The 19,144-nt window shown below is 47.1% G+C and overlaps 1 protein-coding gene across 2 annotated transcripts in view; it reads right to left on the reverse strand.

The window, feature by feature from the left end:
- SLC26A9 (solute carrier family 26 member 9) overlaps positions 1 to 19,144 on the reverse strand; it is a 659,312-nt gene that overhangs the window by 169,440 nt on the left and 470,728 nt on the right. For both annotated transcript variants that reach the window (XM_073615875.1, XM_073615876.1), the window contains exon 16: positions 10,202 to 10,309. In XM_073615875.1, the coding sequence (XP_073471976.1) occupies positions 10,202 to 10,309 (108 nt within the window). The remainder of the gene's footprint in view (positions 1 to 10,201; positions 10,310 to 19,144) is intronic.

Genomic DNA, 19,144 nt, shown 5'->3' on the forward strand with positions numbered 1-19,144 from the left:
GGCCGTTTTTTCGGGAGCAGTGATTTTAATGATGCTTAAAGTAAAAAAAAAAAAGTGAAATATTCCTTTAAATATCGTACCTGGGGGGTGTCTATAGTATGCCTGTAAAGTGACGCGTGTTTCCCATGTTTAGAACAGTCCCTGCACCAAATGTCATTTTTAAAGGAAAAAATCTCATTTAAAACTGCTTGCGGGTTTAATGTCATGTCGGGTCATGGCAATATGGATGAAAATCAGTGAGACAAACGGCATGGGTACCCCCCAGTCCATTACCAGTCCCTTTGGGTCTTGTATGGATATTAAGGGGAACCCCGCACCCAAATTAAAATAAGGAAAGGTGTGGGGCCACCAGGCCCTATATACTCTGAACAGCAGTATACAGGCGGTGCAAACAAGACAGGGACTGTAGGTTTGTTGTTAAGTAGAATCTGTTTGTAATTTTGAACATTTTTAACGTGTTTAGCTCCAGCCAAAAAATCTTTTCTAAGCTTTTTGGAAAACATAGGGAAGGGTTATCACCCCTGTGACATTTGTTTTGCTGTCTTTCCTCCTCTTCAGAAGATTTCACCTCACTTTTTTGTCCCAATGAAAAATGTTTTTTGAAAATTTGGGTTTTTTTGTGGAACAAGGATTGGAAAGCATCAGTGGAAAGGAGAACTTGTTTTCCCATATTAACTCTTACAGGAGAGAATTTCCCTTCCTAGGGGTAGATTTCATCTCACTTCCTGTTGTCTCCTTCCGTTTGCAAGTAGGAGTCGTTTGTAAGTTAGATGTTTGAAAGTAGGGTCCTGCCCTATATACTCAGCAGAAATTTGGGCCTTAGGTGTTGCTGTGGCCACAACACTGTAAGCCCTCACAGGGCCCTGCTGTGAAATATTAGATCAAGAATTGTAATTACATGCCCCTGTTGAACAGGAGCTGAAAAATTAGGCCTTAGGCACTGGTGCTGGTGCCACAACACTGCAACCCCTCACAGACACTCTAGTTGGAACGCAGGAACGAGCCCTGCTGCAAATTATTGCTTCAAAAATTGTAATTACACGCCCCTGTTAGACAGGGGCAGAAAAATTGGGCCTTAGGCACTGGTGCTGGTGCCACAACACTGCAACCCCTCACAGACACTCTAGTTGGAACGCAGGAACGAGCCCTGCTGCAAAGTATTGCATCAAAAATTGTAATTACACGCCCCTGTTAGACAGGGGCAGAAAAATTGGGCCTTAGGCACTGGTGCTGGTGCCACAACACTGCAACCCCTCACAGACACTCTAGTTGGAACGCAGGAACGAGCCCTGCTGCAAAGTATTGCATCAAAAATTGTAATTACACGCCCCTGTTAGACAGGGGCAGAAAAATTGGGCCCTAGGCACTGGTGCTGGTGCCACAACACTGCAACCCCTCACAGACACTCTAGTTGGAATGCAGGAACGAGCCCTGCTGCAAAGTATTACATCAAAAATTGTAATTACACGCCCCTGTTAAACAGGGGCTGAAAAATTGTGCCTTAGGCACTGGTGGTGGCGCCCAGAACCAAAAATGTTCTTACAAGCTATCAGCGTGATGATTGAGGAGGAAGAGGATAATTACTCAGGGATAGTCACTCAGCATCAGCATAGGCAGTCTTTGAAGGGATCTGAGATTTCAAAAAAAATTATTCGGTTACATCAGCATCAGGTGCTTGGTAGCTGGTGGTGATCCAAGACTCATTCATTTTTATGAAGGTCAGCCGATCGACCGAGTCGGTGGACAGACGCACCCTGTGATCGGTTACCACGCCTCCAGCAGCACTGAATGTGCGTTCCGAAAGAACGCTGGATGCAGGACAGGCCAGTAGCTCAATTGCATACTGTGCAAGCTCTGGCCAGTGATCCATCCTCAAGACCCAGTAACCCAGAGGATTTTCGGTGGGAAAGGTGTCCAAGTCTGATCTTGCCCCTAGGTATTCCTGCACCATGTAAAACAGACGCTGGCGATGGTTGCTGGAACCGATCATACCTTGGGGCTGCGGACCAAAAAATTGTCTGAACGCATCGGTCAGACGGCCACCTTCTCCACCGCTCCTTCTTTGACTGACCGAAGCCTCAGCAACACGTTGTCCAGAAACAGGAGTTTGTAACCTCCCAGTCTCTGGGAACGCGTTGCACAGACCTTTCTGCAAGGCCTCCCGAAGATGTTTCATCCTCTGCTCCCTCTGCGATGGCAAGATAAGGTCCGCAACCTTACCCTTGTAACGTGGATCAAGGAGGGTTGCCAGCCAGTATTGGTCCTTCTCCTTGATACCACGAATACGAGGATCCTTACGCAGGCTTTGCAGGATCAGGGAGGCCATGCAGCGTAGGTTTGCTGAGGCATTCGGTCCGGAGTCCTCTGGGTCACTAAGAACGACATGGTCCGCAGCCACCTCCTCCCAGCCACGTACAAGTCCATGTGTTTCTTGGGACTGATCCCTTAAAGACTGCTGCTGATGCTGAGTGCCAGGCTCCACCTCCATACTGACACAATCTTCCTCCTCCTCCTCTTCCTCCTCGTCCTCTTCCTGTGTGATCGGCGGGCACGCAGGAACACTGTCTGGATAAAGGGGGCCTTGAGAGCTAAGGAAGTCCTCCTCTTCCTGCCTCTGTTCTGCCTCAAGTGCCCTGTCCATTATTCCACGCAGCGTGTGCTCCAACAGGTGGACAAGGGGGACAGTGTCACTGATGCATGCACTGTCACTGCTCACCATCCTCGTGGCCTCCTCGAATGGTGACAGGACAGTGCATGCATCCCTGATCATGGCCCACTGGCGTGGGGAAAAAAAACCAAGCTCCCCTGACCCTGTCCTGGTGCCATAGTCGCACAGGTACTCATTGATGGCCCTCTGCTGCGTGTGCAGCCGCTGCAGCATGGCCAACGTTGAGTTCCACCTGGTGGGCATGTCACAGATTAGGCGGTTCTTGGGCAGGTTAAACTCCTTTTGGAGGTCCGTCAGCCGAGCACTGGCATTATATGACCGGCGGAAATGCACACAGACTTTCCTGGCCTGCCTCAGGACATCCTGTAAGCCCGGGTACCTGCCCAAGAACCGCTGCACCACCAAGTTAAGGACGTGAGCCAAACAGGGCACATGGGTCATTTGTCCCTGTCGGAGGGCAGAGAGGAGGTTGGTGCCATTGTCGCAAACCACCATTCCTGCCTTAAGTTGGCGTGGCGTCAACCACCTCTGAACCTGCCCCTGCAGAGCTGACAGAACCTCTGCCCCAGTGTGGCTCCTGTCCCCCAAGCACACCAGCTCAAGCACCGCATGGCATCTTTTGGCCTGCGTACTTGCGTAGCCCCTTGAACGCCTACGGAGCACCGCTGGTTCCGAGGAAGAGGCCATGGAGGAAGAAGAAGAGGAGGGGGTGGAGGAGAGAGGTGTGTCACAATCAGCATTTTGGAGGCGTGGTGGCGGAACAACCTCCAACACTACTGCACCTTGTCCTGCATCCTTCCCAGCTGCCAGCAGAGTCACCCAATGCGCCGTGAAACTTAGGTAACGTCCCTGTCCATGCCTGCTGGACCATGAGTCAGCGGTAATATGCACCTTACCGCTGACCGCCCTGTCCAGCGAGGCATGGACATTGCCTTCCACATGCCGGTAGAGAGCCGGAATCGCCTTCCGTGAGAAAAAGTGGCGTTTGGGTACCTGCCACTGAGGAACCGCACATTCCACAAACTCACGGAAGGGGGCAGAGTCTACCAACTGAAAAGGCAGCAGTTGAAGTGCTAGCAATTTTGCCAAGCTAGCATTCAACCGCTGGGCATGTGGATGGCTGGGAGCAAACTTCTTTCGGCGGTGCAGCAGCTGGGGCAGGGAAATTTGCCTGGTACAATCTGACGTCGGTGTACCAAAAGCAGATTGCCCACAAGTACTTGGCTGTGACACACCTAATTCTACACCTTCATTCCTCTCACTGCAGGTCTCAGAGAGGACTGAAGGTCTAGTGGGGTTGGAAATCTCAGCTGATGAGGAGCAAGGAGAGATCCTCTTTGTTCTTTGGTGTGGGTCTTTTAGATACGCTTGCCAACGAACTGCATGGCAGGTCAACATATGTCTGGTCAAGCATGTGGTACCCAAGCGGGAGATATTTTGGCCACGCGAGATACGCTTGAGACATATGTTGCAAATAGCAGCGGTGCGATCTGATGCACTCGTCTCAAAAAAGGCCCACACCAAAGAACTTTTTGAATAACGCGCAGAGACTGCAGCGCCCTGCACATGTGGAGCTTTGGGGTGTGATGCAGTCAATGTGCTGCCCTTAGGCTGGCCCCTGGAGGGCATCCTGCCTCGTTGGTGATGTGCTGCCGCCTCCTCCTCCTCCTCCTCCTCCTCCTCCTCTCTCCTATCAGGCACCCACGTTGAGTCAGTGACCTCATCATCCCCTCCCTCCTCATCACTGGAGCAAACCTGGCAGTATGCTGCAGCAGGGGGAGCATGACTGCCAGATTGCTGTCCTTCTTGGGCACCCCCTCTGTCCGCGCTCATGTTACTGCCTTCATCGAGCTCAGTATCGTCATCAGAGCCTTCCAAACGCTGGGCATCCTCCTGGAGCATGTACCCAACACTGTGGTCAAACAGTTCGAGGGAATCCTCATGAGGACATGGTGGAGCTAGGGAAGGAGTCACTGATGACATTGAGCTGAGGGAAGAGGCCGCTGCTTTGCCAGACAAAGCACCCTGGGCATGGGTGAGAGAGGATGAGGAGGATGAGGACGGCTTGGTCATCCACTCGACCAAGTCTTCCGCATGTTGCGGCTCAACATGGCCAGCTGCCGAAAAAAAGGCCAAGCGTGTCCCATGGCCACGTGCTGATGAGGATGCACCGTCTCCACGACCAGCACTAGACACAGAGCCTGCTTGCCCTCTCTTATTGGCTTGTGACTGTCTGCCTCTCCTTCTTGGCCTTCCAGACATACTAATGGCCTGTAGCTGCACTAAGCTGGGATAGAACACCTGTAATTTTCTTCAAGTAGCTTTATATACTGTAACCAGACAAGCCTGCCTGTCAGTAGGAAGATAACAGGAACGGATCTAGCTGAACACTGTGAGCAGGACGCACTGTACTAAATGTAAATAGTCTAGCTGCCTGACCGTGGTACTAATAGGATCAAATAGAACACCTGTAATTTTCTTCAGGTAGCTTTATATACTGTAACCAGACAAGCCTGCCTGTCAGTAGGAAGATAACAGGAACGGATCTAGCTGTACACTGTGAGCAGGACGCACTGTACTAAATGTAAATAGTCTAGCTGCCTGACCGTGGTACTAATAGGATCAAATAGAACACCTGTAATTTTCTTCAGGTAGCTTTATATACTGTAACCAGACAAGCCTGCCTGTCAGTAGGAAGATAACAGGAACGGATCTAGCTGAACACTGTGAGCAGGACACACTGTACTAAATGTAAATAGTCTAGCTGCCTGACCGTGGTACTAATAGGATCAAATAGAACACCTGTAATTTTCTTCAGGTAGCTTTATATACTGTAACCAGACAAGCCTGCCGGTCAGTAGGAATTTAACAGGAACGGATCTAGCTGAACACTGTGAGCAGGACGCACTGCACTAAATGTAAATAGCAGGAACGGATCTAGCTGAACACTGTGAGCAGGACGCACTGCACTAAATGTAAATAGTCTAGAAGATAACAGGAACGGATCTAGCTGAACACTGTGAGCAGGACGCACTGCATTAAATGTAAATAGTCTAGATAGAAGATAACAGGAACGGATCTAGCTAAACTGAATACAGTGTATATATATATATATGCAACACCTGGGATGCATATATATACACAATACACTGTAAGTGCAGCTAACTGACTGACTGTTCTGCCTAATCTATCTAACTCAAATCAAATGACACTGTCTCTCTATCTCTCAGCACACCGGAACACACACTACACAGGGCCGCCGTGCAGGCGGCCTTATATAGTGTGGGGTGTGTACTAAATGCCCTGAGCCGTAATTGGCCAAAGCCACCCTGGCTTTGGCCAATTACAGCTCTCTCTACTGACAGCGCTGTGATTGGCCAAGCATGCGGGTCATAGTGCATGCTTGGCCAATCATCAGCCAGCAATGCACTGCGATGCCGCAGTGAATTATGGGCCGTGACGCGCCACACGAATTTAGCGCGAACGGCCCATAACGTTCGCAATTCGGCGAACGATCGAACAGCCGATGTTCGAGTCGAACATGGGTTCGACTCGAACACGAAGCTCATCCCTACTGGGCACTGTACCCTGATATGTTGTGCCCTGTACGCTAATGTGCTGGGCACTGTACCCTGATATGTTGTGCCCTGTACGCTGATGTACTGGGCACTGTACCCTGATATGTTGTGCACTGTACCCTGATATGTTGTGCACTGTACGCTGATGTGCTGTGCCCTGTACCCTGATGTGCTGTACCCTGATGTGCTGTGCCCTGATGTGCCTTGTGCCCTGATGTGCCTTGTGCCCTGATGTGCCTTGTGCCCTGATGTGCCTTGTGCCCTGATGTGCTGGGCTCTGTACCCTGATGTGGCCTGATGTACCGTGCCCTGATGTGTTGTGCCCTGGGCCGGTCTGGATGAAGTCCAGGGCCACATTTTTGTCCCAGTCCAGGGCCACATTTTTGTCCCAGTCCAGCCCTGCCAGCAATTCATTTACATCAGCCAGTCTATTCCATTTACCCGTCATTTTGGCTTCTGACTATTCCCACTGTGGAGGTGGTGAGCCATTGGAGATTTGAATCTTCCGCCACCGCAACAGCCAATGATGACTGAGCAACACAACTGAGCATGTGAGTGTATCAATTCCCTGTTTACGCAGTTTTTCACTACTATGTACGAGTAACCATCTTACCAAGCAGTGGACTTTCAATGGTAGGTTTGCTGACTTTAACACTATACATTTATCCTGCACGATCTTCCTTTTTGACTATCAGTGTTCACTTCACTTGTCAACCAACTAACCTACAGGGGTGAAACTTTTATTTCCTCAATTTAATATTATTTGTCATCAACAACACATTGTCTGTGATTCAAGATTACCATCTTTATTGACTTTACCAGTCAGTCAACAAGCATTGATGTCAGTTTATCCTAAGCGATATATTCATCCAGTTTACCGCACAGCCTGTCCATCCATCCGTCCCCTCCTTCCCATCCCCTTTCCCCTTTTATTTATTGGATCTGCAAGCAGTCAATTGGCCCTAATTAGGATCCAGGGGTTCCACATTCCCATACATACACCAAAATACATATTGGACTTTAACGAATGACTGCTTGCATATACAATGCGTCCGGACATCGTCTGTCGTTGTCATGTATTGTTTTATGTTTTGTTCTGTATGTTGAACTAGTTCATGGCTATATTTTTACGGTCCACTTTTTGGACTTGAACAGTTTTTATGATACTGTAATTTTCTATTCACACTTGACATTTGTTAAATAATTGGTTTAAATAAAGTGATATTGTTTACATTTTAGAATCTTGGAATGATCAATAATTGTTTCCCATATTTATGGTTACAGCAACAAACACCTACTAGGTGTATGGTCAAAGTGGTCACGCTAGTTACTTGGCCACTACCAGGTGCAACTTGTTCCCCTTCCTTTCCCTTCCCCTTGCCCCACTCCATATTTTTTTAGCCCTTACCTCTGAGTCCGGTGGCAGAGACACCAAGGCCCAGTCGCAAGTGTGAAGTTTATGACCCTGGTAGTTCTGCCACTGGCATCTGTTTTTTTTTATTTTAATTTTATTTTTCTACCATTGATTTATTTATTTTTTTTACAATATTATTTTTTAAATTTTTTTTTACAATTTTTTAAGAGTCCCGTTGAGGGGCTTTGGTGAGATATCAGGGGTCTAAGCAGACCTCTGATGTTTCACCTTTGAGACCGAGAAAGGAGATTGAGAACACAGCCTCAGCTGCACAGAATGAATGGACAGGAATAGCTCTGTATAGAGCTGCCCCTTCATTCGCAAACTGAAGCATAGTAAATACAGTTTACTATGTTTTGGTTATGAATGGACTCCATGATTGGTATGGATCACTGACTCTCCATTCAGAAAAGGCTTCATTCTGACAGATACCCTGCAGCAGCCGGCAGGAGAGGGGAGAGGAGGACTCTGCAGAGCTGTGGGGACAAGTGGAGGGGCCAGGAGAGAGCACGGGAGTACCAGTACAGGGGGGCTGTAGAAAAAAGCTGCATAGGAGGAGCGGTGGGGGCGGCTGCATATAGAGGAGCTAATCTTTCCATTTCCCCCACTTCTCCTATCCCTCCTGCAGGCTTTCAGCAGCTGTAGGAGGAAAATGGAGAGATCAGTTTCTCTGTATCAGTGTTTCTCAACATTTTACCAGTCAAGGTGCAACATATTGCCTCTTCACTGCCTGTCAAATGCCTCTGAAAAGCGATCTGAGCCTGCATTGCTTTTCAGAGGAATGGTATTTTCTTGTTGGTATTTTGAACGGGGGTCAGGATTAAAAGTAATGTGTCTACTAGGGCTGTCCCGATACCGATAGTAGTATTGGTATCGGCACCAATACCGAGCATTTGCCCAAGTACTTGTACTCGGGCAAATGCTCCCAATGCTTCACCCGATACCTTGACAGTCAGCGGTGATCGGTGCATGGGGGAGTTACAAGCTTCTCCCCTCGTGGCTTTCAGCTGCTTTAGTGACATACAACGGTGATCGGTGCTTGTAACTCCCCCACACACGATCACTGCTGACTGTCACCGCTTCCTCCATGCCCCCTCCATTCCGCTGTCCCCCTCCGTTCCTCTGTCCCTCTCCGTTCCGTTGTACCTCTCCGTTCTGCTGCCCCTCTCCGTTCCGCTGCCCCTCTCCGTTCCGCTGCCCCTCTCCGTTCCGCTGCCCCTCTCCGTTCCGCTGCCCCTCTCCGTTCCGCTGCCCCTCTCCGTTCCTCTGTCCCCCTTCGATCCGCTATCCCTCTCTCTTCCTCTCTCCCCCTCCGTTGTGCTGTCCCTCTCTCTTCCTCTGTCCCTCTCCGCTGTCCCCCTCCGTTGTGCTGTCTCTCTCTCTCCATGCCCTCCTCCTTCCTTTGTGAATGGACAGAGTCAGCTGACTCTGTCCATTCACATAACTGAAACATTGTAATCTCCTGTGATTACGATGTCTCAGTTTATGAATGGAGAGGATCCGCTGTCTTCTCTCCATTCATTCTCAGTGCAGCTGAGGCTGCAGAGAAAGGGACTAGGGAATCTCTATCCTCGGTCTCTTTCTCTGTCTCAAGGGGGAGATATCAGGGGTCTGTTAAGACCCCTGATATCTCACCAAAGCCCCCCAACAGAGCTGATTAAAAAAAATAATAAAAACACATATTGCAATAAATAATAAAAAAAAAAAATATTATTATAAAAAAATAATAAAAATGTAAATAAAAAAAACACAGACACTGTTGACCCCCTCCCCCCTAAAAAAAAGAAAAAAAAAGAAAGCATTGTTAAAAAAAATTAATAAATAAAAAATAACCACTGTCACGTGACATTAAAAAAAAAGTATCGCTAATCGTTATCGGCGAGTACTTGAAAAAAATTATCGGTACTTGTACTCGGTCCTAAAAAAGTGGTATCGGGACAACCCTAGTGTATACATACACACGCATGTAAACACACATGTACGCACATACACATATACATACAAATATAAATACACACACACATGCATACATATAAACTTACACACATGCACACACATATAAAACACACACAAGCACACACCTAAATTCACACATCGATCAATTTTCGACCAATGCAAATTCAAATTGTTCTGAAAATTTGGAATTCATTAGAAAATAAAGAAACCAAATGAAAAATTTCTGGTCAAAGCCAAAGTCGCATCAACGTCACATCAAGGGTAAAGTCGCAATGCAAATTGCACAATTTTTAAGGCACTCAAGTGTATGGACTCTGGACTCTGAAACATTTTATTTTATTGATTTAAATTTGGGGAAATACATTTTTTCCCAATTAATGGAACTATGGGTTGATGCATTTTGACTATTACTATTGTGATTTTTATTTCATTTTTTATAGTTTTAAATTCAGTTCATTCAACAGGAAAAAAAATAATTCACGAATATATTTCCACCTGAGTTGATGACTTTAGAAACATTGTTTGAATTAATGCATATCCTAGAAATTGGTGTTAGCAGTACACCATTGTCAGTTATAGGCTCACCTTACTCTTCATGAACACAGATCCCCTCTGTCTTCTCTCTTCTTCTTTCTCGTGCTTCTTCAAGTACTTTTTTTTGGCAAGATAGGCCTTGTTAGGGTCCAGGCCAGTCTAAAATGTGAACAAAAATAGGATTTTTGATGTACCTGTAAAATCTTTTTCTTGAAGTAAAGTACAGTACACACAAATGATGATAGATGACAGGGTTATATGCAGCTACCTTCAGGTGATTCGCCACTGGCCAATCCCATACCCCCATATAACTTCTCACTCTCTATGATTTTATTATTACTTGCTAAAAATCTGAAACTAAAATTATAAAGATAAGAGAACAGCAACAGGGGAGGGTCTTGTGTCCTGTACTGTACTCCAAGATGAGGATTTTACACATATGTAAAATCATTTTTTCTTTCTCGACAGTACAAGTCACAGGAAAAGTCATAGATGACTAGGAAGTCCAAAAGCAATACAAATCAAGGGGTTGGCAATGCATCAGAAAACAGGCCCACAAAATAAAATGTCAAGGACCCTAACTCAAACAGTGGTCAAAAGCACCTTGCAACCAAAGCTGGCATCAGTATATGCCTAAACATACACTTGGTAATCTTACAAATAAGTGAACAGAGGACCAATTGGCAGCCTAGCAATTATGTGAAACAGTTGCCTGGTGCTGAAAAGCCAAAGAGTCACCAATGGAGTTGGTGTCCAAACAGTGGAGGGAAAACTCCTTGGGTAGTTTTGAAACAGGACAGAAAGAAGACAAGAAAAACAATCTTCTGCCTAAGGTCAGCTAGGGAAATATACCTGAAAGGGTCAATAGGCAGGATGTAAACCTATGTGGCTCACGGCCAAAGTTAAAAAAGCTATAAACAATAAGAAAAGAGCTTTTAAAAAATATAAAAATGAAGGAACACTAGTGTCATTTAAATTTTACAAAGAATTTAACAGAATATGTAAAAAGGAAATCAAGGATGCAAAAATTCAAAACGAACGACAGATTGCAAAAGATAGTAGGACAAACCCCCAAAAAATTCTTCAAATATATTAATAGTAAAAAGGTCAGGTCTCAGCATGTAGGCCCTTTTCAAAATAATCTAGAGTGGGTGACTGGGGACAAAGAGAAGGCTAATGTATTAAAGACTTTCTTCGGCTCTGTGTATACAAAAGAGCATGGGGGAGCTCATTTCCATAATGGGGGTGGTATTGACACAGCCCCAATGATCCACAATGGCTCAAAAGGGATATGGTCAAGAAATATTTAGACAGAATAAAGGTGGATAAAGCACCTAGACCTGATGGCATCCACCTACGGATCCTAAAAGAATTGAGCTCTGTAATTTCAAAGCCATTGTATCTAATTTTTAGGGACTCATTAATGATGGAAATAGTACCACTGGATTGGCACAGGGCGAACGTGGTGCCTATATTTAAAAAGGGATCAAAGTCTTTACCAAGTAACTATAGACCTGTTAGTTTAACTTCTATAGTCGGGAAGATACTGGAGCCAGTGCTGTGTTTTGGCCTAGGCCAACAAGGCCCAGGCCTAGGGCGGCACTTTGTGGGGGGCGGCAAAAAGCCGCCCCCCCAAAACAGCACCTGCTCTCCTCCCGCACAGCAGGGCACATCAGGAGTACAGCTTGGGAGTGCAGTGGCCTTGCGGCTGCAGATGGGGCCAGGAAGCAGTTAAATCAGGAGCTGTCAAGCCGTCCCTGTAAAGCCGTGATTCTCTCTCTCTGCTGTGGCCAATAATGGGGAGGGAAACAGCAGGGAGGAAGCTGGGCGGCGGCATGACAAAACCAATTAGAGCCGCTCTCTCTCTTTCTTCTCTTCTCCGTTCAGCTGACAGAAAGGGGAGGGGGGGCGAGCGGGGAAGTTCTCTGGTAAATGGAGCAGCGCTGTGACAGGGAGAGGAGAGATGCGGCTGTCTGTGTATCTCCCCCGCTCGCCCCCCCTCCTCTTTCTGTCAGCCGAAGAGAGAAGAGAGAGAGCGGCTCTAATTGGTTTCCCTGTGCCGCTGCCCAGCTTCCTGACTGCTGTTTCTCACCCCATAATTGGCCACAGCAGAGGGCCAATCAGAAGACTCTGGGGGCATCATGGGAAGAGTAATCCCTGAAGAATGGCAGCCCTGTGTGTGTCCACAGACATCATGCTACAGCCCCCAGCATGCATGCACTCTGCTGGGGGGGGGTTACAGGAGGAGAAAAAGAGAGCACTGTGCTGGGGGAAGCCAGATAGGGAGCCACGCTGTACCCGCACCACCAGAGCCACGCTGTACCCACACCACCAGAGCCACGCTGTACCCGCACCACCAGAGCCACGCTGTACCCGCACCACCAGAGCCACGCTGTACCCGCACCACCAGAGCCACGCTGTACCCGCACCACCAGAGCCACGCTGTACCCGCACCACCAGAAAGCCACGCTGTACCCGCACCACCAGAGAGCCACGCTGTACCCGCACCACCAGAGAGCCACGCTGTACCTGCACCACCAGAGAGCCACGCTGTACCTGCACCACCAGAGAGCCACGCTGTACCTGCACCACCAGAGAGCCATGCTGTACCCGCACCACCAGAGCCACGCTGTACCCGCACCACCAGAGCCACGCTGTACCCGCACCACCAGAAAGCCATGCTGTACCCGCACCAGAGCCACACTGTACCCACACCACCAGAAAGCCACGCTGTATCCGCACCACCAGAGCCACGCTGTACCCGCACCCCCAGAACCACGCTGTACCCGCACCACCAGAGCCACGCTGTACCCGCACCACCAGATCATCACACTGTACCCGCACCACCAGAGAGCCACGCTGTACCCGCACCACCAGAGCCACGCTGTACCCGCACCACCAGAGCCACGCTGTACCCGCACCACCAGAGCCACGCTGTACCCACACCACCAGAGCCACGCTGTACCCGCACCACCAGAGAGCCACGCTGTACCCGCACCACCAGAGAGAGAGCCACGTTGTTCCCGCACCACCAGAGAGATGTTGTTCCCGCAACACCAGAACCACGCTGTACTCGCACCACCAGAGAGCCACGCTGTACCCGCACCACCAGAGGGGGAGAAAGATGAAGCCACTGCCAGGGTAGAGATGCTACACTACTGACTAGAGTTGGCCTGGGCAAGATGACAGGGCGGATCTTAAAAATGAAGGGGTGTGGCCTTGACAGGAAGGGGTGGGTCATAGTTAAATTAGGGGGGTGCGCGAGCTTAGTCAGGCCTAGGGCAGCACAAAACCTAAATACACCACTGACTGGAGCGTTTAATAAAAGACCACATAGACGAGTTCTTACTGGAAAAAAACATTTTAAGCAACGGACAGCATGGATTCACGAAAGACAGAAGTTGTCAGACAAACCTGATTTTTTTTTTTTAATGAAGAGGTAAGTAAAACCTTGGGCAGAGGGGTGGCTGTGGACATGGTATACTTGGATTTTGCAAAAGCGTTCGATACAGTTCCCCACACACGGCTCATGTGTAAGGCAAAGTCTACAGGCTTGGAAATATCAGTTTGTAAATGGATAGAAAACTGGCTAAAAGACAGAATTCAGAGAGTATTGGTTAATGATTCTTACTCTGAATGGTCTAAGGTTATCAGTGGTGTACCCCAAGGTTCAGTGCTGGGACCCTTACTTTTTAATATCTTTATAAATGATATTGGGTCTGGGATCAAAAGCAACATTTCTGTCTTTGCAGATGACACCAAGCTATGCAGTGGAATAACGTCCTTACAGGATGTCTCCAATTTACAAGCCGATCAATGCACTGTCTAATTGAGCGACTATGTGGCAGATGAGGTTTAATGTTGAGAAATGTAAAGTTATGCACTTGGGGGCTAAGAATATGCATGCATCATACATCCCCCTGGATGACGTAACTCTATTACGAAATGCCGCGTAGGGCTGAGCGACGTGTTCGCGTCACCTCCCACCGCTGCTGTGAGACCAGTAGGACGGGCTGTCTGTGAGCTTCCGGCCGGCGCTCCAGACGTCTTTTCTAGGTGCTCAACATTGAATACCTATATGTGAGTGTTTTCTTTCTTTGATTTTACAATAAAGCCAAACGATTTTACAGTATTGGAGCTTTTTCCGTTTTATATTAATCCACTCTGCTGAGAGTTTGATGTCATAAATCCCGCAAGTGTGAACCATTCCATCTTCCCACCAAGGCCCCTGATGTTCCATCCCAGTGCCATTTCGGTCTTTTCGGTGGTGGCCCGGAGTAACAGTCCATACAGCTTACTCTGACCCTCTGTAGTGGGGGGTCACGAGTCTCTATATATGGTGGTGGACCAAGCACTTTGTCCTTATCCAGCAGGACCTCAATTGATTTTTAGTAATCACCTGGGTGATTCATCTTATTGTCTACACATGGACTTTTATATAACTTTTCTTCACTGTTGCACATGAATAATGTATTTTTGATGGACTATTTATTTGTCATTTATCCATTTACATTGGTAGCTAATTTATATGTTTTACACACATACATTTTTACTCATTCATTTAAGGAGGATTGATGGTCATTAATATGGTCACCAGCTCCCTCCTCAGCGTGATTCCATTTTTCTAAGCTTATTTTATTGTGTTTGTGTTGCATATAGGAATTCACAGCTTTCATATTTTTTATTGTCTACACATTTCACCTATGCGCAGTTTCTTCCCCCCTTTTTTTCTTAGAGTAAAACTCAATCCTGGTTTCCTGCTCAGATGGGAATGCTTCCGAGGTGGATCTCAGGGACTGGAACAGATCTGTGTGGATGGCCACTGCTCTGGACCCAGCACCCTGCACCTAATTTCATACAAGGAGGTGCAAAAAAGGAGCACCAAATGTAGGGTATAGTCAGTGGCATCGGGGGGGGGGGTTGAAGCACCTCTGCGCCGCGTCGCTGTGAGAAGATCCCCACTCGGCGCTTGGGCAGGCAGCTCTCATCTCCTGTCTTGTGCTGTCATGGCTCTGGCTCTGGCTGCCTGGAGTGCCTGCTGTCTACTGTCTACTCTACTGTGATGGGCGCGCCGCACACAACGGCTTAGCTGTAGAAGTAGGTCACAACACCTGAAGTGCGTGTCAGTGTAAGTCAGTGTATGTCAGGTAGGTCAGTGCATGTCAGGTAGGTCAGTGCGCGTCAGGTAGGTCAGTGAGCGTCAGGTAGGTCAGTGAGCGTCAGGTAGGTCAGTGCATGTCAGGTAGGTCAGTGCGCATCAGGTAGGTAACACCACCCTGGTGCCGGGCTCAGACTTCGGGCTGAAGCCCCTGGTCTTTTTGCCACCTAGCAACGCCCCTGGGTATAGTGCTTGGGCACTGTACCCTACATTTGGTGCTCCTAATGTAATGTCACTTCAGAGTGACATTACAGGCCAGCCCTGCTTCTTCCATTGCATAGCTCTCAACCGTCCTTGATTTCGAGGGACTGTCCCTCATTCTGAACTAAGTCCTTCTGTCCCTCTTTCCTCCATATTTGTCCCTGATTTTGGTCTGATCTATACAGTTGTAAATAAAATGCACTGATTATCTATCAAAAAGTGTTTTACAGTGCTAAACCTTTCATCCAATTTCTAAATTGCTGCATTTTTAAATTCCAAAAACCAACATAAAGGAATAGTATTGGTAAAAAAGCACTTGTGGGTTTAACCAATCATTTTTTTGGTGCAATTCTCCTTTAAGGGGAAGGGGGGGGGTGACAGGGGGCGTATCCTATGCCTACATACTTTTGCTAATAGGTGTCCCTCATTTCCATCTCAGAAAGTTGGGAGGTATACATCTGGCAGATTCTAGTTGCAGTCTAAAGCCTCGTACACACAAGTATGATTGTTGGCAGGGGATTGTCTGTTGACAGACTGTTGTCCTAAAATCTTACCGTTGGTATGCTCCTTTTGACAATTGTGGTCCAACTTTCGGCCAACAAACGTTGGATGGCAGGCTAGTAAATTTTCGGTGGACAAGGATTTGATGTCAGATTTTCGTATATGGTCAGTACACAAATCCGTCACACATAAGTCGAAAGTACAAACACGCATGCTCGGAATCAATGCTCACCAAACACGAAATTAGCAGAAGGGGTCCAAAGGTTAGCGCTCAAGAGCTGAAATTCCTCGTAGTACGTCACTACATTCACGTTTGTGGCACGACAATTGTATACTGTTAGTATGCAAGACAAGATCCTGGCACACTCCCCTAAGACAAAAATCAGATGCTCGGTTGGTCAACAATCGTACTGTGTGTACGAGGCTTTAGTGATGTGCTTAGGGAACCGATCTGGGAAGCTGTGGCATTAGCCCAAGAGGCTAGTGCCTAGCTGGTACTGGAAGAAGCAAAACACTCAGGAAACTTCTAGAAGAAAACACTAATCTCCCTCGGGAGAGAAAGAGGGAGACATCCATCATCTAAGTAAACTAGCAAAAAACTGAGAATTGCTGGGAGTGGGAGGGGCTGTATTGGGTTTCTTACAGCTCTGATTTGCCAGTGTCCAATCACCTGAATGTAGCTGCATATAACCCAGTCTATCAATTTGTCTGTGTCCTGTACTGTGCATAACTATAACTATTTAGCAGTGGATTAAATGGCCCAGTGGAAGAAACACTCTCAAGTCTCATATTGAAACAACAAACAGATTAATTAATAGAGGCTCAAATACTGTATATCAGTTACATGCAACAATATTCACAAAGTGATAGAATATAACTGTAAGGCTTAGACAGAAAATCTGACAATATAAATAAGTGTCCCATCCAAAAAAAGAGATCCTTGGTACAGTGATGCAATAATCAGGGTTTTTTTTGAAAATCAAAGCACAAATAAATTAATTATACAGCTAATGCCTTGATGCATTTTGCTGAATCAGAAAACCAAAATGAAACTGCGCTCCTTGAACCTGTGTAAAAAATGAGGGGAGTATGCTTTTAACTTGTCCTCTGAATCCTCTCCCATGTTCCGAATATGTTCACTAGGGATGAGCGGTAGGTAAGTTCGACTCGAACATCGGGTGTTCGCCCGTTCGCCGAATACCTAATATTATGGGGCGTTCACGGGAAATTTGAGCTACCGTGGAACGTCCCATAGTGAACGGTGAGATTGTCAATGCACTGCGAGATCGCAGTGCATTGACGGCTGCTGATTGACCAAAGCATGCACCTGACCTGCATGCTTTGGCCAATAACAGCACGCTCTGCTGTGAGAGCCATGATTGGCCAAAGGCAGGGTGCCTTTGGCCAATCATGGCTCAGGGGGCTGAGTCCACGCCCCACACTATGGGGACAAGGTGTTTTGGGGGGGACCCCAAAAGACCCTCCCAATGTTGAGGGCATGTGGCCTGGTACGGGCTCTCTTGTCCCCCCCTTTTCCTGCAGCCTGCCAGGTTGCGTGCTTGGATAAGGGTCTGGTGTGGATTTTGGGGGAACCCCCACACCATTTTTTTTTTTCAATTTTGGCGCAGGGTTCCCCTTAAAACCCACACCAATTAGTATAATGTCTTTCCTATTTCTATCTAGAAATAAATCAACTGTGGGTATAGGATTGTGTATATGGGATTGTATGTTTTTTTTTTCCCCTTGGTTGAACTAGATGGACTTGTGTCTTTTTTCAACCTGACTAACTATGTAACTATAGTTACTCTTTCCATCGTACTTCCTAACTGGGGATCTGAAAGAATATCTCCTGTCCTAATTAGGACATAATCTGGGTTGTTCTTTCTTTATTCATCTCCTATCACGATCTATATTTTTTTTATACCCTCTTCTCATAATCTCTTTCCAAATTTTCCTCCCTTCCCATCTGAGATGGCTCCTCCCCATCTATTTTATTTTGCCAGCTAAAAACGATGCCCTTTTTGTAGTCCCCTACTCCGTCATTATACTTTTTCCTTTTCTAAACCAATTAATATATTTTTTGTATTGGCTTTTTTCTATTCAATCATTGGTGCTATATGGATCAACAGTAATCCCATACAGTTTGCAAGCGGTGTTCATTCTGAAATATGATTCTTGCTATTGACTAGTGGGAGCTAATGAGGCTTGGTTCCCATTATAGATTTAAAGTGAGGCTTGGTTCTATTTCTTTTATCCATGGCACTCGGAGGGTATTTAATGTGTGATGGCTTTGCATAGCATCCAAGCCCCATAAGACATCAACTCTGACAAAAAAACAGGACGTCATCGCACTACTGGAAGTGTCCCTGGAAGTGCATTTCAACCGTTTTCTGATACTGTATACAGCGCGATGATGCCTATATTTATTTGAGTGCAATATGTTTGTTTCAATAAATTGATTTACTGGGTTTTACATTTTATGGAGCACTGGTCTTCTTTACTCTGAACATGGTGCATATGGGATTGTGAACTTGAGGATTTTTGTACTGCATTTCCTGCCAGCTGTTTCATGATTATAGTTACAAGTAATGAGCATTGATGACTGCAATTATAAAATCATGTCTAATATGATTTCCCTATAATCAGAGAGTCATATGTAGCGCTGGTAGATTCACAATCTACCGCAGATTAGGTAAATTTAGTAAATTGGGTGTTAAGAAGGTTAAAAGTCGCCTCTGTTCCAGCTTGGCTGACGTTGTGTGTGCTTCCGTGCTGACCGGTGGGTGTATAGATGCTCCTCTGTCTCGGAGACAAGCTCGTTGGAGGTGGTCCTCCGAGTGGCATTCTGGGAAGGGGGTATTGATGGGACAGACGCCATGTTCTAAGGTCGTTTCTTGCAGCCACCTGCTGGCCCTCCTGGCCGACAGGTATGCGTTAAGGAGCTACCTCGTGGTCCTCTGATCGGGAGGCCCACGATGCTGTGGCACAGGGGTGGGTCCGGAGGCTTGTCTGGGGCCTACCACCGCGGCCGAGGAATGGTCCTGAGCTGTCGGTCCTGTGTGACGAAACTGGACAGCCGAGGAGATCCCAGGGGAGGACCCGTCTTGGAGAGATCACGCAGCGTGCTGGTCAAT

Source organism: Aquarana catesbeiana, linkage group LG02 (assembly GCF_042186555.1).
Source record: "Aquarana catesbeiana isolate 2022-GZ linkage group LG02, ASM4218655v1, whole genome shotgun sequence".
NCBI classification, from domain to species: Eukaryota; Metazoa; Chordata; class Amphibia; order Anura; family Ranidae; genus Aquarana; species Aquarana catesbeiana.